Here is a 24,605-nt window from a genome sequence, read left to right on the forward strand (position 1 = left end):
TTAACAGGACTGACACCGAGTTAAAGTAGGACTGCAATTCATTATCTGATTTCCCTCTCAATGGATCTACAGCAACTTTTAAGGTGAAACGTTCACATGTAATGTTACTCAATGCATGAGGTGACAACATGAATCCATCAACACACCTTAAATAATCCATATGACAACTTTGACCTGAAGGGTTACTTTTGGTTCCAAAGGTACCATACTTAAAGAGTCACTGTACGTTCAAACCAACAGTGACCAGAGCTTTCAAAACGGCGGAAGTCATTAATTTTCAATGAGAGCCCGGCGACTTGGGCGACCAAATCAACTGGAGCGGGTCCGGAGGGGAGTTAAAACTAGTTTTACTTTATGGTTATGAGCTCTGACGCGGTTCAGAGACAACCAGTCTGAATGCTGACGTGTTTCGATGAAGGGGGTCCCAGAGAACAAGCCATGTAACTTTGGTTCCTACAGCACACTTGCTCCGACAATGGATATCAAGAAGTTGATTACTCGGGTTCGCGCCCACTCAGTCCTTTATAATGTGTCGCTGTTTGGTTAGAGACCAAAATAAAAAGAATGAGGCCAGTAGTCCTCTTTGCGGCTCCTTTAAATTGACAAGCACGATTGAACGTTTGAATGATTCACGTGATGAGCGACTAGAGCGACCAAAGCTGCCACAAATATTTTTGTGCATCCGCGAGAGACTTTGCCTCGTTGGAAGCTTCTGGTTTGAACGTACAGTTAGAGTGTTAGGTAGAAAAGGGGCTATAAATAGCACTACAGGTGAAAAATATGAATTTTTGATTTTGGGGTGAACTGTCCCTTTACACATCAGTCATGAGAAGTGACTCAAACAGTTCCTAACAAATGAACAGAAAGTGTGTGCTTACCTGGCAGGATCTCACATAAAGAAGAGAAATGTAAGATCCACTGTTTCTGAAACTTGAGCTACACTAGGAACCAAAAGTTAGGATTTCTTGACTTCTGCTCATTAAATTTTCAGATTTTGTTGAAAGAACAAAACATGTCTTCTTACCCCTTAACTTAAGGGAGGTGAAAAACCACTGTAAATGGCTAGAATATGTATTTAAATGATAAAAACTTATCACGAGCAAAGAGAAAAAGGTGGAAAAGTAATTAAGTGAAAAGCTAGGCTTCCCAACTTGCTGCCGTAATTAGTTGAGTCAGTGGATGACATGTCAGTGAAGAGCGGGACCTCAGCTGAACTCATTACATGACTACACTACTCCGTCCAGGTCACATGTGCAACGCTGCATCTATTTAAGAGAATGAGTGGCGAGCAGTGCATGGTGGGATGTCCTGTGGTAGAGGAATCAATGAAGGGGAAAGTAGGACGATGTCACACAGCTAGCCAAACTCCTGGTATGTCAGCCCACTCCATTGGTTTATTTATACATGTGCTGAGGCCTGACAGTCACCAGCTGTCTCACATGCAGCCTCAGCCTCTGCTATATATATACATATATATATATATATATATCTGTCTGTGATATACATATACTTACGGCTGATAGCGACGCCCTCGTGTGGCCTCACCAGCACAGCACACTCACTCAGAAGCAGGAGAGGTCATAACAGTCACCTCTGTCACACTGTGTTCTGGGCAGTATACTCATCGACACATGCTCTCCCTGTCCCGGCCTCGTTTCATCACACTCTCTCCACCACTCACAAATCTCTTTCTCTTTTGCCCTATGATAAGAGCCGAAGATACAATAGACGCCAGAGTAGGAAACAGAAGCTAGCAGGCACCACAGTGATTAGCTATCAGCTCTGTCAGCAGGACAGTGTGGAGCATACGGTCCTTATCTGTTGGCCAACAGGCTGTTGTGGTCTGGGTGCATTTGTGTGTATGCCTTCTCCATAGCTGCCAAACACACATTATCACACACACATAGATTACACTGGTGGCCTTCTCCAACATCTGTACACATCTGAAGAAATGTTCACCATCTGCAGCATTGGCAGGCTACAGCGCAGCCACAGGAGATGAAAGTCTGAGCTGAAACATTAATATCTATAACCTGACTAATCAGCATTTCATTATCGGTTCATCAGTCAGTTACTTTCTGATTTATCATGTGCTGCATGTGTTTGTATCATAGACTGTGTATAAAGATGGGCAGCATAGCAACTCCCTAGAAGTGAAACCAAAACATCTCGGTCGCCCCCTGGTGGCTGGCTGTAGTATAGCTCATTAACCCCGTCCCCTACATGTTTGTGGATGGGACATGAGCCAAACTAAAAAATTAAAGCACATGTCAAATAAAATCTTTCCCAAAGATCATAGTTCTTATCAAATTGATGAATACTGGTGTTAATTTATCTGATCATTTTGTTTTTAATTAGTTATGTGATGCTATAAAAAGAGGGGTGACATCATGATTGACAGCTGTGTGCGCCAGTTGGAGTGCTCTCAGTCAATGGCACTGCTACCAATTGGTCAAAAGAGTGTATCGGTTATTGGTGTACAGTTATTGGTTTGTATGTAAACATGTATGTGTTGAGTCTATAATATGTCAGAAAATGCCATGCACAGTGCTTGTTTTGTCTGACATTTAATCTACAAGGACATGTAACAGAGTTAAGTAGGAAAGCCTCACGTGTGAGGAGCTGGAACCACAGGCTAGTGTTTTGGTGATAAATGACTAAAATCTTTTATATTCAAAATTGTTGATTATTTTTTAACCAAAACTAAAATTATGACTCTCAATGACGGTTGAATTTCTCAACAAAGGTTCCAACCCTATCCATCAATAATATTGATTGTGTCTCCATTCAATCAGTTGATAATTAGAAATACTGGGAATTTTGTTGAGCAAAAATCTAAATTCTACACATCATATTTATGATCTCACAAAGAAATTAAAATTCACACTGGGCTTTCTGTACAGGCTGAAATACTGTTTTTTACACGGCATTGAGAAAACGCTATTTCTGACTCAGACTGATTTTAATGATACTATTCACAAGTTTGCCTCAACATCCAAACTTGACCCATCTTTTCACTCTGCCCTGAGATATATTACTAATTCTAGCTCCCAAACTCATCATTGGACCTTATACAGCAAGGCAGGATGGTCATCCCTCACTTTGTATTGGTTACAACACCAGAACATTGTAGTCTGAGATCATCATCTTACCTCAACCACAAGTTTTTATCTTTGCAAAGCAGTAATAATCTATTACGTAATGTATTTTGACACACCTATTATCACTGCTCTGATTTCTTGTTTGTGTTGGATGCTGCTCTTTGAGGCTGTCTTGGCTAGGTCTCGCTCGCAAAGGAGGTTTTTAATTTCAGTGTGATTTCCTAGTTAAATAAAGGTTATGATGAACTAAAGGCCTTTTCAGACACAACAAGATTTGAGCTGCACTTGCCATTGGATACAGGACACAGGCACAAGCCATTAGAAGTAATAGGCTGGCATTATAAACAGTAGGGTGGTAATTGCAGTGAAATATATTACAGTATAGACGTACATATCATTTGATACATTACATATGATTCTATATTCTTATATTGGTACATATAATATAGTATTCTATCTGTAAATACATTTTAAACTATACTTCAGGTGGGAATGTCCAGTCGACAACATACTAGAAAAGTCAAAGTTTGTCATCACATTAACAGTTCTCTAAGTCATAAAGGGCATAAAGGGTCTCACAGTGTATCATATCATATCACCCAGCCATACTTGTTTCAAAACAAACAATGTGACAGTGACTTTGACCTGTTGGTTCCTGCTGAACACAGTGAATTTAGGGACTATTTTCAGCAGTGGATTAATCCACATTTGGTGGCCTGGTGAGTATTTGTGGCAGCAGGATGGTGTATGTCGGATTGGGTCAAAATAAACTACAGTGTGTGTGTGTTCATGGTAATAAAGGAACAAAGGAACATGTCACCCAGTTCAACAATGGAGCTTTGTGGCACAGAGGAAGAAGATACATCAGGCTTTGATACATACACAGCACTTGTTAGTAGATACATCCCACCAACCTGGTACTCTGACTGGAGCACCCCAGTGCCTGAGGAGGCCCCAGAGGGCCCGATCCGAGGTTTCTTGTTGGGGGGCCCCTGGTCTTGGCCGTGTTGTAGACCCCCGCCAGCGGTGGCCCCCGTGGCTCCGGCAGTGCCGTTGGTTTGGGCCGAGCTCTGCTGGGAGGGGGCCTGCTGGGCTGCCGTCTGCTGCTGGTTCTGGGCCTGAGTCTGGCCTGTCGTCTGCTGGTGCTGCTGAGTCTGGTTCTGCAGACGGACACACAGGGCAACCGAGACAAGCTTAGCAAAAGTGATTACGAGTCTGGCTGTAAGGAGTGGGGGAAGTGTGTGTGAAATCAGTTGGTTACTTGTTGTTCCACCTTCTGTCTGCCTCAGTTTTATGTGTTGGATTTTCTTCTCTGCTTTGTCACTTGAGATGACTGAAATGCAAACTAACTTGGCGAAACATCGTTATTTAAAGGAATATCCAAATCAACAAAAGCTTCCAAACACAAGGAATGATCTGACAAAATAAGAAGCATTTGGTAACTTGCTTGTGTATTCAGACTGGCTCATATTGTCTGTTTATGAGTGTGTTGTGATATTCAGACACCAACTATCACACAAACATTTTCAGAATTCTCAAAAGAGGCCAGCTGAGGGTTCACACTGCAGAATCTATCGCCCAGAGCTGTTTTTCAGGAATCTGTGCATCTTTCCATGTGACTGAACCAGGAGAGGACAACAGACTGTCACTCTGACTCAATCTATCTCACTTGTCTGAAATCGTGAGCTGGTTCTACTGCTGCAGTAACTAAAGCTTTAAAAGAAATGTAGTGGAGTAAAGGTATAGGCTCATATCATAAAATGGTACCTCAAAGCTGTATGTGCAGTATTTGAGTAAATGTATGTAGTTACATTCCACCACTGAAAATCAGGTTTCAATGTACAGTACTTCACTGGTTTATGTATGGTTATTGTGAAGGAAGTGCCATCTTATGGTGACACCCTGCAAGTAAATGAATGGGTGTGTTTAGAAGGAGGGGGGAGTACTCCCACTGGCTGGGAACTGACTGGTCCTCAGTTGGGAGGGGAAATTCTAGTTGGCTGTATCTGGTCTATCTTGGCAAACACAGGTGCGCTTACTGACAATCCAAAATAAGACGATATATTTTTTATCATAATAAAAGAATCCATTTAAGAGTAGGACATGTTGAATCAAAAAAATAACACTACAGTATTAGTGTTTAGTATTTAATGGCATGTTTATAAATGCCTTAACAGGCAGAAACCCTTACTTTTTTCAGGTGTACTAGAGACCAGCATAGGAACAATACTAGCCATAGACACACATCAGTTAGATTCATAGATCTGGTTGGTTTGGCCCTACAGCTTTTCAATGTGTGACGTTTGGAGCAGCTCATCAGATGTAGTGAGATACTGAAAATATATTACGGGCTTTAAAAACAGATGTAAAAATATTTTGTTCACATAGACTGTATAAAAGTAGTGGCAGTAGCCACCACTGCATCACCCACTGTTTGTGGACTGCCGATTTACAGCCACAAATTTGGCATTTTTGCCATCACCATCTTGGATTTTGGACGAGAGGGTGGAGCTGTGGTGGGGTGAGGGATGGATCTGACTCATGGACTGTAACAACACCTTGTGGACAGCCTGCCACTAAAAGGGGCCCGCCCTTGATTTTGCATAACCTTTAGCTTTAATAAAATGTAAACTAGTGAGCTATATAAAAAAATAAACCCCTGTACAGTTGTCATGAATGTTAAAATTGCTAAAAAAAAAAAAGCTGTAGACACATAAACCATTTATGTACCAGGCTGTAAACAGCTGGCTATTTTAACATGAGGGTCTATGGGGATTGACTCGCTTTTGGAACCAGCCTCAAGTGGCCATTAGAGGAACTGCAGTTTTTGGCACTTCCACCACTTTCCATATAAAATAATACTATTCCAATGATAAGTATTATTGACTGTAACGTAACAGAGGCTCAGCAGTCTATGTTGTTATCATGGTATGGGGCAGCCAGACACACAAGGAAACAAGTCCTGTTCAACTTCAGTCTTTTTATTGTGTCGAGCTTCACTTTTATGAATAATGCAAGAAATAACTAACTTCCAGGTAACACACTAAAATGTTCTCACACAGAGGGGAGTTTCAATTTTTGAGGAAAGTATAGTTTTGAAAAACACTGTGTTCGTATTACTATGAAGAGTAAATGTATTGTGATTTTTGGGGTAAATTTGTGGAATAATGTAGAACTCAATTTTGCGATGTACAACACAACATTTTTAAGAGGTATAGGGAAAAGGAAGGGTTGGTAAGATAAACATGAGGTGATTGTTAAATTGTTTAAGTTATAGCTGATTAACAAAGGGTGGATATTTGGGTTGTACATTTTTTTGCGAGATGTATATATGTTAAACAAGTAAAGTAAGTAGTAAATTTTTTGACTTATGGAAAAGGGGTACTATTATATAAGTGTATGCTTCCTCCTACTCCTGGGACGTGTTAATATTTAATATTGCTTATTTATGTTGCTGATGGGAATTTGTATATTGAGAGTTTGCTTTATGTTTTTTTTGTTTCATGTTCGAAAAACATAAATCAAATACAAAAAAACAGGATTTGTTTCATTTGTTTTTGCATGTTCATGTTTCACCTTGGACCAAATTAGTGTGAATATCATGTGTTACGTGTCAGTTGTTTATGACACAATCAATCAAACCCAAGACTCTGGTGTGAAGCAACCTGCTCAGATCAGCTGATGCTTTTGAGACAAGTTGGTAATGTGATGCAGGAGGGGAACTGGGGATTCTCAGAAACATCTCTCTCCATCTCAGTGTCACTTTATATTCAAAATGCACAACAGCTTTTGAAAACCGCAAAGCTAAAACATGTAGCTGCTTTGGGAAAAGGCTTTCTCTACCATGCAACTGCTCATCTCTCATAACGCAATGATGAGACTCAATGGGCCCAACAGCGGTGGAAGAAGTATTCAGATCCTCTACTTCAAAGTACCAGTACAACGATGTAAAAATAATCCATCACAGGTAAAAGCCCTGCACTAGAAATCCTATTAAAGTAAAAGTACATACGTATTTTAAGCTAAATTTACTATAAGTATCAAACGTAACAGGACTTAAGAAGAAGAAAATCTGCTCATGTGACTGACATATAATAAATACTGTTCATAGTGATGCATCAATGTAGGACCAACATGTTACTGTCGTAGCTGCTCGAGGTGGAGCTACTTTTATCTACTGTACAGCTAATTTGATCCAGCACTCTCCAAACTGAGGGTCACCAGATAAATCTGTGGGTTTGTCAGGTGATTAATGAGAGGGGAGAAGAAACACAGTTCTGCTACATGTCTTTCTCTGACCTTTGCTTTTTTTTGTAAAATATTGGAGAGTTTTACCAGTTTGGGCCTCAAACAGTTAATTAAACTGTAATTATTTGGACAAGTTTAGAGGGGAAATGAGTCTTTGGCAGAACTGCTAACAACTATAGACATCTGAAACATGACAAGGAGCCCAAACTCTTCAGCTATGTGATGTGTTCTAAGATACTATGTTTTTTTTTTTAATTGTAAAATTTTAATATAAAAGTAACGAGAGTCTAAAGCTGTCAAATAAATGTAGCGCAGTAAAAAGGGTACTTTTTTTAAGTGTAGAAGAGTAGAAGTATAAAGTAACATACAATGGAAATATTCAAGTAAAGGGGAAGTAACTCAAAAATGCACATTAGTACAGTACTTGTTCCAGTCCTGCTGCCCTTTGTGTCAAACAGTGATTCACTGTAATAAGAGCTGTAAGGACAGGGCAGAGACAGTGATGACTGAAATGTTACAGTAGTCTTATTGTAACATTATTTTAACAAATGTAACAACTGTTATGGGTCGAACAGAAAACATTGTACTTCTTTAAATGTTCATCCTACGCTGCTTCAAAGCTGCTAAACTGTAATTTACTCTGACAGTCCAAAAACATTCCACAATACAAGCACACACAGGCCTTTAGGGGAATATTTCAACTTTTCAGCACAGCTGCTGGGATTAAACCACCCACTCCTGGATTTTTTCAAAATGTAGAATTTTAAAACAGCTACAAATACATTGGTATGACTTTTTGCCAGAAGTGATATTCCTCATCCAAGTTTAAAAAATGATAGTGGTGACAGTTTGCCACAATGGACAACATTAAAGAATGTGTGGTGCGTTGAAAGCTTAATGACGGTTTGCCTGGATGTGTCAAAATATGTCACTGCCTGGTTGGAGTTTCTCCACTGTGATGATTTGCTGCTTTGCTCTGTTTTATAAAATTACAAACTATAAATATTTGGCTCTTCATCAAACAAAAAACTTTTGCTCTGACAAATTATTTTTCACTCAATTTTCATAGATAGAATGGATAGATAATCAATAACAAAAACAGTCATTAGTTGCAGTGCTAATAGTAACGTGAAAATAAGCCTAACATCAATAATATAATGTACATTTCATTTATCTGTTCATTCGAATACTAAATAATGTTTGTTCTTCATTGAATATTCATGACTGTGCCTGCTTTAATGAGCCTTTTACTTCTGTGTGATGACACACTTGTCACCTCACATAAAACATAAGAGGTGCTTACATAAACTCTTTTGTTTTGGAGTGCTGAGTCCTTCTGATTGTTCTTTATTAAAATGCATATTTAGGGGCGCCACGGTAGCCTCTGAGTGGATCCTTGTATGTCATTCACCCTCCCCTCTTTCCCTGTTTTCTCCCAACTGTCACTGTCCAACACAGGCATTAAGTACCCCCCAAAAATATTATTTAAACGCATTACATTATTTTAGTATCCATTGGCGTTGTAAGAAAATATCAATACACTTGATTATCGTAATATATTTCGTGATACTGTATCAATTCTCAAAAACGCTGTGACTGTTTTAGTTCTTTACAGGTTTTTAAAATTTCTTAAAAGGAAACATGCAAGCCATTTTTTGTTTTTGTTTTTAATTGATAAAGCCAAATGGTAATTCCTCTGTTCAGATTCGACAAAAAGTAGTGCTATGATGTTGGATGTTGCAGTGACTATGATAAATACAAATACACATCCAACTGTTCTGATTGCATAAAACAAGTAAACTGTCTCCTTCCTGTCAGAGCCTTTTAACATGGAAATCAGATTGCCCTCTCTCCTCGTCAAAATGGTTCTCTGAAATGAAGAAATGTATACTTTTGGAGAAAAAAAACATGTTCTGAGCAGCAGATATGATCAGTTCATCAAGCTATGGCAACCCTATATGGATTATATGGACTCTCTCAATTTGCCATTGATTGACCCAGACCTCATGCAGAATGTCCTAGCCAGAATGTCCTATGGGAATTCACCCATGTAAAGGCTCCCATGTTATGTATTGTTTTATCTGTTTGAACTTGTTAACATTATTGGCAAAGAGAATTTGTATGAGGGCTGGGAAGAATGGATCACTACCTTGTCTAGTTCTCTATTGTTATTGTGTTTAAACTTGAAAATAAAAAGAAATAATTTGAAAATCAAACTTTTTATTCATATGGTGGTGTGTTTTTTAAACTAAGACAGTTTTCCTAAAATTAGGTTTTTAAATAAATTGCACAACATCACCTTGCTTGCAGTATCCCAATACCAAAAGATAAGCTTTTATAAGTCCCACAGCAAAGAAATATGCAACATCACAATATATTGAATTGTAACCTCTGTATTGTGATTGGTATCCCATTGCCAGATTGTCTTTTAGATTGTCGTTCAGAGCAATTACTAGAATTACTGCCCCGTGGTTGTTTGCCTCTGTGTACCAGTCAAATTTCTCCAAGCACGTCTTCCCCCCGTCAGCTCAGACGATCTATACAATCACCGCAGTTTTAATTCTTGAGTTATGGCCAAAAACATGTTTTGTGTGGTCACAGTGACCTTGACCTTTGACCACCAAATTTTATTCAGTTCATTTTTGAGTCTGTCTGTGCCAAAATTAAGGAAATTCCCTCAAGGCCCTCTTAAAAAATTGTGAGAATGACATGGACGCAGGGTCATAATGACCTTGACCTTTTTATTCTAATCAGTTTATCCTTCAGCCAAAAAGCACACTTTTGCCAAACTTGAAGACATTCCCTCAGGACAAGGTATCATGTGCATGGGAATGGGACAGATGCAAGGCCACAGTGACTCTGACCTTTGACCTATGACCACCAAAATCTAATCAGTTCATCACTGAATCCAATGGGATGTTTGTGCCAAATTTATCACCAGCACGGAGGCATAAAAACATAACATTAACAATGTGTTGGCAGGCAGTCAGAAACACCAACGTGACATCATAGAGTGTTGTCCTTACAAAAACACCATATGGCTGGACATGGAGTCTCCACTCTGCTAATATTAAACACTGCAGTGAGAAATGACCAGATACTTGTAAAGCTAACCAAATGCTATGCACTACCACGAAAGCAGCAAGCCAGTAAACAGTAAATATTTTGGAGAGTGTGGATGTGTCAGTGTCACGTGACTGCCGCTCTGCTTAGAGGCCTCAATCAGCTGCTTGCATGGTGTGTTAAAGGGTAGAAAGTGTCAGTGAGTACTAGACTATTTCAGTACTGGTAGGTCATGTGTTCTATTGTTATGATGGAGGTTCCCACCAAGACCCTGACAATATTTTAAAGATAACCTACAATACGATGTGCATGTATTTAAAATAATGTTATTTTTTACTAACCAAACGGGTTGGAATTAATGAACTGTGATGTCAGAGCCGTGTGGGTATCTGAAAGTAACGCACATCCTCCAGTCATCAGAATAAAATATTCTCTATGGCCATGGTACACTTCAAACACACAAATACAGTGTGTGTCTTGGATGCCAAAGCTGAAAGTAATGAGATGGAATTGGCGGAGTGGCTATTTGACAAACTGATTTTCATGTTTGTTTTGAGCTGAGCTGGATAATTACCTTTTCTGTTTTCTCCTCTGGCTCGTCTTCATTTAGAAACTCTCGTTTTGGGTACGGGATCTGACACCCAGCAAACACACTAGAGGCATTCACAGGGAGAAATCAGTGATTTCAGTGTTTCTGCATAAGATAATGTAGCACTCTGATTCCAGAGCACCAACCAAAGCACAGAATAAAAACAACAGGAGGGCAGGTTCAAAGTTAAAGAGCAGATTCCTCATAGTAAATCACTGCGAGCCTGTTTTTCTTTTGCTGAATCAAGACAAGGGAAAGCCTCTGGCAAAATTTTACTAAGGCTCACTCAGTGGTTGGTAACGGCTCCTCCAGGAAGTACGGGTCCTGCAGTGCCTGCTCTGATGTGATTCTCTTGGTGGGGTCCATGGTGAGGAGTTTCTGGAGCTAAAGGCAGAGAACAATGACACAGTGTTAGTCATGTTTTCACAGTCCAGTGTCTGCAGGACTCTTGGATATAAAGTGTAGTCAGAAAGTATTAGGACATGTTCTGCATTGTGTTGGCTCTCCAGTACACTGGAACTCAGAGTGAGCAATGACTATGAGTTTACAGCGCTGACTTAAGTGATTTCAAGGGGTTAGCAAGACAACATGCCTCATGCAAGAGCCGCCCATACAAACACATTCATTCTTAACTGTCAAGTATGACTGACCGAAAACAATCTGTGACATTCACTAATTCTCTCATACTTCAATTTTTTTTCTTTGGTGTGAACGTGATTCACATATGGTCCAAACCTGTTGTTCCACTCATGTCAGGTCGTCTGTCTTTGTCCATGGTGAACTAAATATTCCTTTGACGTTAGAGTCACGACACCTGAAGGGATTTTAGTTTTAATATGATACAACTAAAATAAACATGTAGATAAATGACGGCAAAATGTATAGTTACATACATTAATATCAATATACTGAGCTTTACCTGATTTTATGATCTTTATTGGCATATTTTTGTACTGGATCTTGTAGTTTAGGAGTTGCTGAAAAGTTCTCACATCCTGACAGCTGCCTCAGGGCCTTTGTTGAACTTAAAGCTGCCTTCACATGATAAGACATTTGCTCTTTCCTAATCACAAGGTGGGGCGTAGGTCATGCAGGTGCAAGTTGCAGTGCAGGTATATGTCTTTTAGGCAACAACAAGAGTTGCAGTCACAGGCGGTTTTGTGTGGGTTTAACCTCTAAGAAGAAGACTGACTCATGTATGATGCATTTGAGTGTATTTTTAAAGGCAATTGCCACTTAGACCAGACAGGATTCCAACACTTTTTTAGAGACAAATTTCAAAACATTTCCATGACTTTTCAAGGACAAATAATTTTTTTTCATATCAGATTCAACCTCTATTCAAAAACAGTAGCATACATGAAGGGAGAGATGGAATGTGGGGAGAAAACACAAGACACAAAACACTAGCCCCTTTTACACTGCCAGATTTTCTGCAAATGTTGGACTGTTTCGCAGGCAAGCTGCAAGCATTTAGACACACAGAGCCGGATTGGCGAGTTGATCCGAGGTGCCCAATTTTCCGCCTCATAGAGTAGACATATTGGCGGAACCCTCTTAGTTTAAACAGAACGAGGCACCCTTCCACAACGGGAGGGGCTGTTGATGACTCGTGGGAGGAGCTGTTGATGATGCAGCCACTGGCGGTGGATAAACAGGAAACAGCTGACAGCAGGAATTAGCGAGCAGCTAGTAGCAAGAGGGAAACACAAACCTGACAGACACTGTAAAGATGAGCAACTGGGGAGACAAGGAATTGTGCGCCCTCGTAAACAAAGAGGCCATTAACCGTCAGATGACAGGAACGGTGAAGAATGGGCCGACTTACGAGAGAATCGCCAACGTGACCTCCCACGTCACTGTTTACGTCACACGCTGAGCTACACGTTTTGTTACTTGCTCACACCCCCCATTGCCCCGAAAAAGGTGCATTCTGTATGAACAAAAGTAGGCAGGCGGCATTTTGCCGCACTCCCCAATTTTGTTTTTATACTGCCAATGCCGAAAAAAGACTGATTGGGCTTTCCTGCAAATTTGCACAATTCCTGTTTAAAAAGAGCTACTGTCACACATTGACACATATTAGGGCAACGTTTCGTCAACAGCTACAGAAAATAAATTTACTGTTATGTTACATTACATAGAAGGTAATCCATGGAAGACTACTGTAACAATTTCATTACACAAAACAAAATTCCATGACTTTTCAAAAAACAGCAAGTTTTTACTAATTCAATATCTTCTCCAGGCCTGGACAATGTGATTACAAAATTCCATGACTTTTCCAGGTTTTTTCTGATTGTGGTAACCCTGACCAGATATTTGTGATAGAAAGCATAGCCCCTGTCACTATGCTGCCTGACATAGCTAACGTACATAAACAGCCAAGCTAACTTTAGCATTTGATTTAGCTAGGTTCAAAAACTATATGCCCATTCACAAACTTGGTACAGTCCTTGGTGTTTTTCCTATTTTGGTATGTTACAACCTGCAATTTAAATGCTTTTCTTCATGGACCTACACGAAATAGGCAAAATTCAAAGTTTTAAAAGAATCTGAAAAATAAAAAACTGAAAAGTGGTGCGTGCATATATATTTACCTCCTTTGCTAAGAGGTGCCTAAATAAGACCCTGATGCCACATTTAATAAAGTCCACCTGTGTAAAATCTTAGTGTCACATGCTCTCAGGATATAAACACCTGCCCTGAAAGGCCCCACAGTCTGCGGCACAACTAAGCATGGGGCATCACCAAGCTCGTGGCAATGGGAAGCTGAAAGAGCTCACCAAACAGGTCAAGTACAATGTTCTGGAGAGTCATAGATCAGGGCTGGATTCCAAAAAAATATCTGAAACTTTGAACATCCAACTGAGCACCATTAAACCCGTTACTACCAAATGGAAAAAATATGGCACATATGGCACCACAACAAACCTGCCAAGACAGAGGGCCGCCGCCAAAAACGCCATAGCTCCACAGCAGGTATTGGAGTATCTGTTCATATCTGTTTACTTTTTAGTCTTATATGACCAGAGCATGTTCTTCCATACCTTCTGTATTGGCGAGTGTCCCACATGCCTTTTGGCAAACTCCCATGAATACTTCACAGTAGCCTCATCTGACTGCTGACATTTTGCCATGCGTTACCTTCCCTCGTGGTATGTTTTTAATGTTGTGTTTCAGAGTTTAGGGGAGAGGATGAGTTTTTCTTCCATCACTCTCTACCTCCCCTACTTGCATGTGTTGCCTTCGCTTCTGGCTACGTCTCATACACTTGTTATCTCATTGGTTGAAAGGTCAGCGGCAAACAAGGTCAAGAAAAACTCTGAGTGCAGCACTCAGTGGTAATTTAGAGCAGAGTGCCATGCAAAGGGTAGCGCTTCCTCCTATTTGGGCGCCAACACTCTCTCATGGGAAAACAATGGCACAGCCAGAGCAGAGCAGTTTTACTGATAATGTGTGGGTGGTTTAACAGTGTAACATCACCTATTGTGTGTCTGTCACAGTACGGCTCTGCTATACCATTAATCATTTCTACTGTTTCGTTAAACTCATTCTATTCTTGTCTGCTGATTTCTGAGGACCTGAAGTATGAAATTCTTCTTCTATGAATTTAACACATTCTTACATGGCACTTCTAGAGGCATTGATTATGCTAATGTATAGTTGAACTGTATTATTAAAATGGAACCTTTCTTCATCATGTTCTTCATGTTTGTTGCAAAATAATAATATAATAAATTTGACGAACTAATAAAATATACTATATGCATACTTAAGGATCTGTTGTTGTAATGTTTGGACCACCCAATGAAAAAAGAGAATGTGCGACTGATCAAGGCTGCTGTGAAACTGGGTTAAAGTTTGTCCTTACACAGCAAACATTTTACCAATCAAGCCAGCGTGTCATTTAAGCAAAGTTTAACACGGTTGCCACATGTTTACTCTGTAAACTATGACATATCCCTCTCACATACACCTCAGGGTTGTTAGTCATGATGCAGGTAAACACTATTTGCAAACTTCCAAAAGACAACACAAGTTTGTGTTTCCTTTGAAAATCAAAAGAACAGATTTTGTCCATTTCAACATTTCCAGATGTGTCTGTACGTACCAAGAGAAAAACTTTGCTGTCTGGTTTGACTTTATGCTTCTCCATGTATTTGATTAAGCTGCTGTTTGCATACCTGTTAGAGGAGAAAACACAATAATACACTTAAAAAAAAGCAATTTGACTGTATCTCATATTTTGCTTATTGCTCTATGAGTTTCTGATCATGGTCAGATCATCACAGCATCCACTCACGTTGTCCTCCTGAAGTCTTTCTGCAGTGTCGGGTACTCTGGCATCTTTCTAATGTCTTCCCAGTCCTTATCTGTGGAATATAAAGGTAAACAACCAACCTCAGAGATCCACAAGCATAAAACAAGTTTTATCAAGTATATGTATAAGACTTTATACTTTAAAAGGCCATCTCCACTTTTGGTAGTGGAGATGGCCTTTTAAAGCCATTGTAGATAAAAAAAATAATTATGACCTTAGAATTCTGTGTTTTGTTTTTTTTTTAAAGATATTTTTTTGGGCATTTTTAAGCCTTTAATTGATAGGACAAACAAGTGTGAAAGGGGGAGAGAGAGAGGGAGTGACATGCAGCAAAGGGCCACAGGCTGGATTCGAACCTGGGCCGCTGCGGCAACAGCCTTGTACATGGGGCTCCTGCTCTACCACTAAGCCACCGACGCCCCAGAATTCTGTGTTTTTTGTCAGAATATTTATTGTTTAATATCATTTATTGCTTCATACTTTACTTTCGTTAAAGGTACATTGTGGAGTTTTTTACTACTATGACGCTTTGAGGGAATATTTGCAGATGCTTTGCAAGTGTTTTAAAAGTAAATGTACTCAACATGTTTGTTACAACTGTAGGATATGTGCTAATATATACACAGTGAATGTAAACAGAACTGTTTGTTTTCAAGAATCTCCACAGGGTACCTTTATGTAATCTCTTGGGGGCATTATGAAGCTTTGGCTGTAATCCACATCTTTACTTTTATGAAAATAAAATCACATTGGTTTGAAAAGTGGTGAGATGACAACACAAACCTCTGGTCATCAAGCTAACACAGGCTGTGACCTTGTCAGTGTGTAGTTGTGTGTATTGTGTGCAGACCTGCAGGAAACCCCATGACGCTGAATATCCTGTCCAACTGGTCATGATGGAAAGGGTTACTGGTCTTGATGTCTTCCTGGCGACAGTGAAAGATGGGCTCGGACGTTAGCAGCTCCGCAAAGATGCAGCCAATTGCCCAAATATCTGGTACATGAATACAAACACACACACACAGATGTCACTTAGTCTGATTGATCTTAAGGTTGCTCCAGCGCATAGTTCCTGTAATAAATGAAAGATAGATTTTCTTTTGGAAGGGTTTTATGTGAGAGGTTTATAATTACCTACGCTTTTCTACAGGTGTTAGTGTTTGTGTGTGTGTGTGTGCAAGGTGTGTGTGTCATGGTCTCAGCCATCCTAACAGAGCTGGGTAAATCTGCCACCCCCTTTCACACCCTACAAGCTTGGCATGAGCTGCAAGGCGAACTTCACTCAGAGTCTCTACTCTCTCTTCACATGTTCATTTATTTTCATTTTAAATAATGTTATTGCTTTTAACAAGAGCCATTATTTGCCATTATTCTTTTTAGCCCCGATTCCTTTATATTTTATGTCTGCTACTGTGTTTAGGTATGTTTTTTTGCAATATTATCTGTCCCTGTTTTGCTGCCCATCTCGACCAGGACACTCCCTGGCAAAAGAGGCAGACTCAAGTCACAAATTTGATGACTCGACAAATTAAATAAAGATATGCAACTCAACTTAGACTTTAATAATGACTCATGATTTGGTCTTGAGTCTTCTGACATGAAAGTACTAGATACTTTACCCCAAGCTCCAAGATTATAAAGTGATTTTTGTAAATTTTATGTATTATCATTCTGTTGTTAAAATGGCATTACATTTGGTGAGGAGCGCATTATGACTTGTTTAGGATTTAGGACTTTCAGGATTTAGGGAATTTTCAGTCTTGACTTTGGACTTGACTTGTGACTTAAATGCAATGACTTGAGAATTACCTGTGACTTGCAAAACAATGACTTGGTCCCACCTCTATCAGCTAATCACCCTGTGTTTTGTTGAATTTGTTAGGAAAACTTGCTTTTTCTCATTCGCCTCCATGGTAAACGAAGAATCCAAAAATTATAAACTTGTAAACTGATATTTTCATACAGTTTTGCCCCCCCCCCCCCCCCAACTCCTATTCATTCTCCATTTTTGGATTCTCCGCTCACTGTGGAGAAAACCCAAGTTTTTTTCATAAAGTCAGCATAACACAGGGTCAGTAACTGATATACAAATGATCATTTTGTGGGTAAAGTAATCCTTTAATCAAATGATAAATAAACAATGAAAGTGCAATAATACAAAGAGTGACATCTTATTTTCTCTATTTCATCTCCTAACATTTAAGGGAATCAGCTTGTTATAAAACAGGTAGGTTGAGATTATTTGAAATTAAATGATAAACTGGAAGTGGATTAGACATCTAGACTAATCTGAACCAGGAAAGTTAGGGAATATCTAAAGCACAAGTTAGTAATTTGAGGAAATAACCTTGTATGTTTTCTTGCAGAGAGTTAGAGAAGAGTGTGTTGAGAAGATTGGTGCCACTCTCATATAAGTGGTATTAGTCTGCTCATCTAACACAAGAGAGCGAATAATTGTGTTTCTTTCAATGTCGGACAAGTCCTTCAAACACCAGGACAGTTTTTATACCTGACCTTTCTCTATCACACCTTTAGGGATCAAAGTTCTGAGTTAGTGCAGGGTATGTTTGCACACATACGGACACATGGTGGTTTGCGTTGTACATGTGACCCCAGACTCACCAATAGCTTTGGTGTAGTGCCGGGCCCCCAGCAGCAACTCAGGGGCCCTGTACCAGAAGGTCACTACCACAGGGTCGAGGTCCGCCAGCGGCTTAAGGGGAGAGTTGAAGAGTCTGGCGAAACCCATGTCAGCTACAGGAGGCATGTAGAGAAGACAGAGGAAGAAAGTAAAACAAAGATACTATCAGAGGGACGTATGAATGGAGCGCAGGCTGGCCCTACGCTCAGGGCTGCAGATTCCTAACATTTCAGAGAGCACTTGACACATGCTAATCTGTCAAAGATCCGGACTGAAGATAATGACCGTGTCAGGGGCTGGAGTGCAAACACCACACCTAAACCTGAAAGGCAGGAAACACGTGCAGCTGTCAAAGCTGGAAAAAAAAAAAACAAAAAAAAAAACCCCAGCTCAAATCAACTGAGACGAGCATCATATCTCACTGAGATACTACAACATCCCTCTGTTTGCAAAATGACATTAAAGGCTTATCAAACTTTTACTGAGCACACTTCAGGGGCCTCTGAAGCAGTGGTTTTCAACCTTTTCATATCAAGGTCCCCTATTTAAGATCCTGGACGTCCATTCGATAACACTTTGTTTCAGGGACCTCTATCTGAAAAGATTTGGGCCGTTAGATATGATTAGGAAAAGGCTTCAAAAGCTAGTTGCCACCTACATTTGAGGAGATGAACGTGGAGGAAGTGAAACCTCTGATTAGAAGAGTCACTCTTATGACTCTTGCTCATATTGGGCTCACTTGTAACTGTAACTGTAACTAAATTGTAACAATTACTTCCTAGGCAGCGCACAAACACAATCTTTTTCACTTACGACTAAGCCAAAGGAAACGCCAGACAAATTCTGAATTCAGTGAATGCACCAATTCTTGTTAATGACACAATAATTCATTTTAATTAATTTATAAACTCCCAGGCCTGGTTGTTGAAAAAATTTGATCTGGATCAGAATGATCCAGATTTGTGACCCCTTGTTGAACTACCCAGGCTCAGCTAATCCATCTTACTTCTGTGTCAGTTTTTCAAAGCAACATTGGAAACACATACTGACATTTGATCCACATCAAAACCATGAAACGATGTAAAGACTTTGTTAAAGATACTGATCAGTGCATGCAGGGTTCTAGGTCATTTTGAGTGCGGAAATTTAGGAGAGATTTTTTTATGCTTATCATGTTTTTCTGTATTTACTTTAGATTGTATGCTTCCTTAATGTGCAAATAAACCTTTCTTGGGCCGTTCTTATTTGCCTGTTAACATTTCTTGGTGCGAGCTAGTGTGCCGAACATTTTTAACAAATTATGTTTTCTGCCATTTCAAAAAGCCCTCTCTACTTCAAATAAATAAATTAAATAGTGAAAATTAACTATTCCCCATTCTTCTGGGGATCCCCTGGAATTCCTTTTAGATGGTGGTTGAGAACCACACCTCTACACAAGCTCTCACGTAAAAGTGGAGAATCACATATTTACAGAGCGACTCACTCCTTTTTACCGTGAAGTGTAAAGCAATCATTAAGATCAGCTTTCGACTGATGTTTCCCTACATCTACCAGATTCTTTGAAACGAATAACTGCCTTTCACTCTGTGTTAATAGTCTTCAATATCAAGGCATTTAAATATAGTAATAAGAGACATTTCATAAACAGCTTTTATTCTTAAGTTTGTTAGTGTTTTACTTTGATCATTAACTTGAGTCCAGAACTTCACTTGCAGCCGTTTGGTAAATACAGGCGTTGGTTTTAAGGAATGTGCATTTCTCTGCCAGGAAGTAACAGCTCAGAACTTCAGCATGAAATCGAAAACTGAGTCATCCAGAGAAAGCTAGGCTCTTCCCTCCTTCCTTTATATGAAGTGGTCAGAACAGTTTGAATATGAGTCCTCAGATCATGAGCATGAGTATCTAAATAAAAGATAATAAAGCCAGCATTCCGGTGATAAAAATATATTAAAGATTTACTATAACAATAACAGTTTTGTTGCTTTATGGAGTGCTGTTTGATGAGCTACATATCTCTTGAACTTGAGTTGCTGGAGCACCTCTGTGTATTAAGTCACTCGGTGACAGCTGGGAAATACTCACCAGCACCAGATGAACAACTTCTTTTAATGTCATGATCAACAATCACAATGAAAATAGGTATGAAGAAAAATCACTTCGGTGGAATAAAATCTAATTGGAATATAAGACATAAAATATAGGAATAACATAAAATATAAAACAAATTATAATACTCTGTTAACCTAGTGGGTGAAAGTAGAAGATCTAGTTACACTGAAACAATAACTTAGTACTATGACTGTGTGCACAGGGTTTATAAATAGACTCAAGCATTGCAGCATTACCCTTCAACAGTCCCCTGGCCAGCTGGCTTATGCAACAGCCCTGATCAGAGCTCCCTGTCACTCCCTCAGCCAGAAGGTTAAACACTGCAGCTCCAGGACAAACAAGTCAAAGGCCCCATTGATCCATTGTCATTATGACAGTCTATAATCTGTATAATTTACAAATCTGAATCACAGAGAGATTCCTCACCGATTTTAACTCTTCCTCGTTCAGGACCTTCCCCCATCACCAGGATGTTGGCTGGTTTCTGCAGGAGACAGAGAAATGTTAGATTCTGTGATACAAGCCATTAACACTTCCAGTATAACACTGACATGGGACAATAGTTTTAAAAACAAGTCCAATAAGTAACAACAGGGAAATGTTGAGCATGTACATGTTCAGTTGCCTGTAGTTGTTGCTCTGTTCGTTACTGAACCACATGAGCATGTCAATCAGCCATTTTGTGAGACTGCCACTTAAAACTCTAATGGCATCTGGTCACAAGCCCACACAGGAATGGGGTCACACACACACAAGCACCTTGCCATGTACATATGGTTTTGGGTGGGGAATTTACAACAAACAAAAAGATGCTTGTGGAAGTAAAAGCTGAGCGAGTCCACTGACCGACATGAAAGGGAGACGGTCGTGTTAAAGAAAGGTCTGACGAAACACAGCATGTACAATCGTATATGTTCTGTTTAAAGGGACAGTTCAGCTCAAATCACAAATACATATTTTTCCTCTTACCTGTAGAGCTATCAGTTTAGATTGTTTTGGTGTGAGTTGCAGAGTGTTGGAGATATTGGTCGTAGAGATGTCTGCCTTCTCTCCAATATAATGGAACTAGATGGCACTCAGCTTGTGGTGCTCAAAGCACCAAAATAATACATTTGAAAAACTCAACAGCAATGTTTCTTTCCAAGATAATCCACAGACCTTGTGGTGAGCAATTTAATGTAACAACTATTTTCTTTCTACCCAATTACAGCAGCCAACCGCATCACTGCACAGAAGGCAAGGTGCATCTAGTTCCATTATATTGGAGAGAAGGCAGACATCTCTATGGCCGATATCTCCAACACTCTGCAACTCACATCAAAACAATTTAGACTGAACAATACAACAAGTAAGAGGAAAAATAGGTATTTTTGATTTGGGGGTGAACTTTATTAAAAAGATTAAAGTTGCAGCTACATTTTCTTCAGGTAGCAGAACAAACAGCAATATTGACATATCTTATAGAGTGCTTTTAGGAAAAGTCCTTAAACGTATTTACACATCTTAAAGCAACATTAGCACAGTTTCTGTGGATTTGACTGCAGTAAGTCCAATATTTGTTGTTGTTTGTTGTTTCTTTTAACTCCGGTTTGCTTTCCGCCAATGCCTGAGGATAATATCTGCTCTTTTACTGCTAACATAGTTCATTGTGTTCACCAGCTAGTCTCCAAGTCTGTTTGTTTGAATGCAGTTAGGTGCTAGGCAGGTAGAACACATTGGGTTTATCAAAACTTGTTGGCTTAAAACTTTGGCTGCAGGAAAAGAGGATGATGAGAGAGGGGGACAGGTGCTAGGTTGGACGAGCTTGGCAAAAAGAAACATGGCAAGGCTGGTTCCATTTGGCTGGATGCCGCAGTGTTTATGGATAGTCTGTGGACATCAGGCAATTAAACTTGAAGAAGCTGACAAACAAGAACTACAGTATGTGATGAAAGGATATTCATGATGGGATGCTAGACATTCGTGTATATACAAAAAATAAAAACAAAATTTACTCTGGGGCGACATGTAGCCTTACAGAGATAATACAAACAAAGGAACGTTAGCCTTGTTCTGGTTAACGTCATATCAAAAATATATCAGCAACCAAAATATCTGTTCTTTTCCAGTTCTCTTAAACATTACCACAGGTGAACGTTGATGATCTGACATTAGGCTACCTCCTCTTCAGTGCTGTAGTGGAGGGTGTACACAGATACATGGCGTATACCTGCTTTTTTCTGACCGTTTACAGAATATCTCCAGATCAGCCAAAAAGCCATTGGAATATATAGGAGAGTATACCCACTACCTCCTTGGTAACCTACCCATCTACCTAGTAGTACACCCACTTCATCAATTACCACTGCCATTACACCACTGGTCCTCTCGATGTAGCTAGTTAGCTGGCGCTTTGCAAACGTTAGCTAACTTAAGATGTGACTATATAAAGCATAATCTGTCTGTGAAGACGGTGACACCAACCTAATGTGTCGAGTTTTGCCTTTACAGGTCCCTAAGCCACACCTTTTAACCATCTTCAAAATTCAGTTTAATTTTCAACATAGACAAGCCTAGCATGTAGCATATCTACGGAAGCTGACCAGGGTTCTGTAGCTTACCAGTCTTACTCAGCTGTGAGAGAGTACTGCAGGAATGAGTTCTAAAACGAGTTAGCATTTTAGCACTCTTGGTTCCCTCATCTCAAGGTCAATGGGTTTTTGATTAGATGCCTGAAAATAAGTCACTGATAAACACAAGCTTAAGAGGTTTTCAGGCTTTATTCTATGTCATAAAATACGTCAGTTAATCCCCTACTTGTGAATTCTGAAGCATTTATGTGTCTTTAAAAAAAAAACGGTTGCTAACAAGTGGCTAAATGAGACAACAGAACATCATCACACTGAACACAGCTTTACAACCTCGTTATGGTGGCGATGCTGAAGTCATGTGACTTTTATATAGGCCTAGATGTTTATAGTCTAATGTTAGCTTTTTACTTCCGGTGATTGCATTTATGCTCCAAAAATTATAAATGTAGTGTTCATTTATGAAGATTATCTTGCTCACGAAAACATGTATCATAAACTTGTGTTTATCACAGATCATATTTTCTGCAACAATGCAAAATCCAATGGAAAAATCCCATAGAGTATTTGTCAAGGTAAGCAGGGGGGTGCTAACTAATACCTGCAACACTCTATTGGAGCACAGAGCAAAAAGGGGTAGGACTGAGGAAGGGTCAGTGGCTTGCATTAATCACATTAATGACCCTTCCTACGTATAACTATGGGTTGTTAGACCTGTGTTATTCACTTCTCAGATTTACCAAATAAACAGGCACACTGCTGCACATCTGAGGGAAATGTTTTTTTAACTTTACAGTTGCCTTCTCATGCAGCAGGATGCAGAATCTGCTTGTCGACAAACAGTCTGTTGATTCTCCCTGGGTATCTGTGTGAGTGTGAACCCTCTGGCTCGGCGGACTCAGATCTGCCTGGCAAACACGTCTCGTTGCTATAGAAACAGCGCTAATAATGAGGTCTATTATTCACGCCCACAACACGACACGCCGTGAACGGCAAACACAAAGACAAACGTCTCCTAAAAGGCCAGAGGAGTTCAGCCTCACCAGCTCCTCTTTCAAATTCTAAACAGGCTTAACTGAATTAATATGCCCGGTCTGAACTTATTCATATTGGCTGTTTGAAAAACAGTTATTAGCTCTTGACTGTTCTGTGAGAGACCTGAGTGAGTGTCAGTGTCTCTTCAAAGTGCTAAATGAGCATGAAACATAACAGCTGAGGAGCTGTTTGTTACAGATTAAAAGAAAATTATAAATGGGACTAAACAAGTGAAACAGCTTATCAGAGTGGAAAACAGTGACAATAAATATGTTTAAATATTGCTGATGTTATGGTGAAATACACTCAGTGTTTCAGATGTGACCTCATGTTATTTTTAAATATGCACCAAATTGGGACTTCCTTTTGAATTCATCCAGTGAAATCAATCAGTTACAGTTGGTTAGTTTCGTAAATGGATCAGGAGCCGAGGGAAAATAAACAGCCTCCATCCCACTGAGGACTGGTAAGTCAATCCTCAGGGACATGCCCCCCTTTTAAAAACCATCTACATCTTTGTCTCAAAAAAAACTGGGCCAGTTCAGGAGCCAGAGGGGCACTTATACAACCGTTTGGGCAAGTTGATAAACAGGCTGTCCTATAGCCAAAAGGCCACCACCAGCAGGGCCATTAACAACCTATGCACTTTAAAGCAGTTGTGCACTTGAAAAACTCAGTTTTGAATTGGTACAGTCAAAATTAAAAACACATCTGCTCTTATGTGCAGGTCTGCAGGCTGAGCTAGAGATTCGACTACTTGACTTTCTAAACCTTGTCTAAAAGATCGCGCTGACACGTGTTGTGGCGAAGCATCTGCACGTCTTTTCTAGAGCATTGCTTTTGTTTACATCTACTAAAGCAATCAAATCATCCGTTTACAAACTCTCACACAACACAACAGTCTTGCATGCTACTTAAATTTATGTGG

The 24,605-nt window shown here is 39.7% G+C and overlaps 1 protein-coding gene across 1 annotated transcript in view; it reads right to left on the reverse strand.

The window, feature by feature from the left end:
• Window positions 1-24,605, reverse strand: part of cdk19 (cyclin-dependent kinase 19) — an 85,009-nt gene that overhangs the window by 8,827 nt on the left and 51,577 nt on the right. The window contains exons 5-12 of the mRNA XM_049589878.1: window positions 20,502-20,559; window positions 17,948-18,079; window positions 16,176-16,319; window positions 15,308-15,377; window positions 15,116-15,188; window positions 11,288-11,385; window positions 10,987-11,065; window positions 4,016-4,261 (exon numbers count right to left, since the gene is read on the reverse strand). Of these exons, the coding sequence (XP_049445835.1) occupies window positions 4,016-4,261; window positions 10,987-11,065; window positions 11,288-11,385; window positions 15,116-15,188; window positions 15,308-15,377; window positions 16,176-16,319; window positions 17,948-18,079; window positions 20,502-20,559 (900 nt within the window). The remainder of the gene's footprint in view (window positions 1-4,015; window positions 4,262-10,986; window positions 11,066-11,287; window positions 11,386-15,115; window positions 15,189-15,307; window positions 15,378-16,175; window positions 16,320-17,947; window positions 18,080-20,501; window positions 20,560-24,605) is intronic.

Source organism: Epinephelus fuscoguttatus, linkage group LG11 (genome assembly GCF_011397635.1).
Source record: "Epinephelus fuscoguttatus linkage group LG11, E.fuscoguttatus.final_Chr_v1".
In the NCBI taxonomy this organism is placed as follows: Eukaryota; Metazoa; Chordata; class Actinopteri; order Perciformes; family Serranidae; genus Epinephelus; species Epinephelus fuscoguttatus.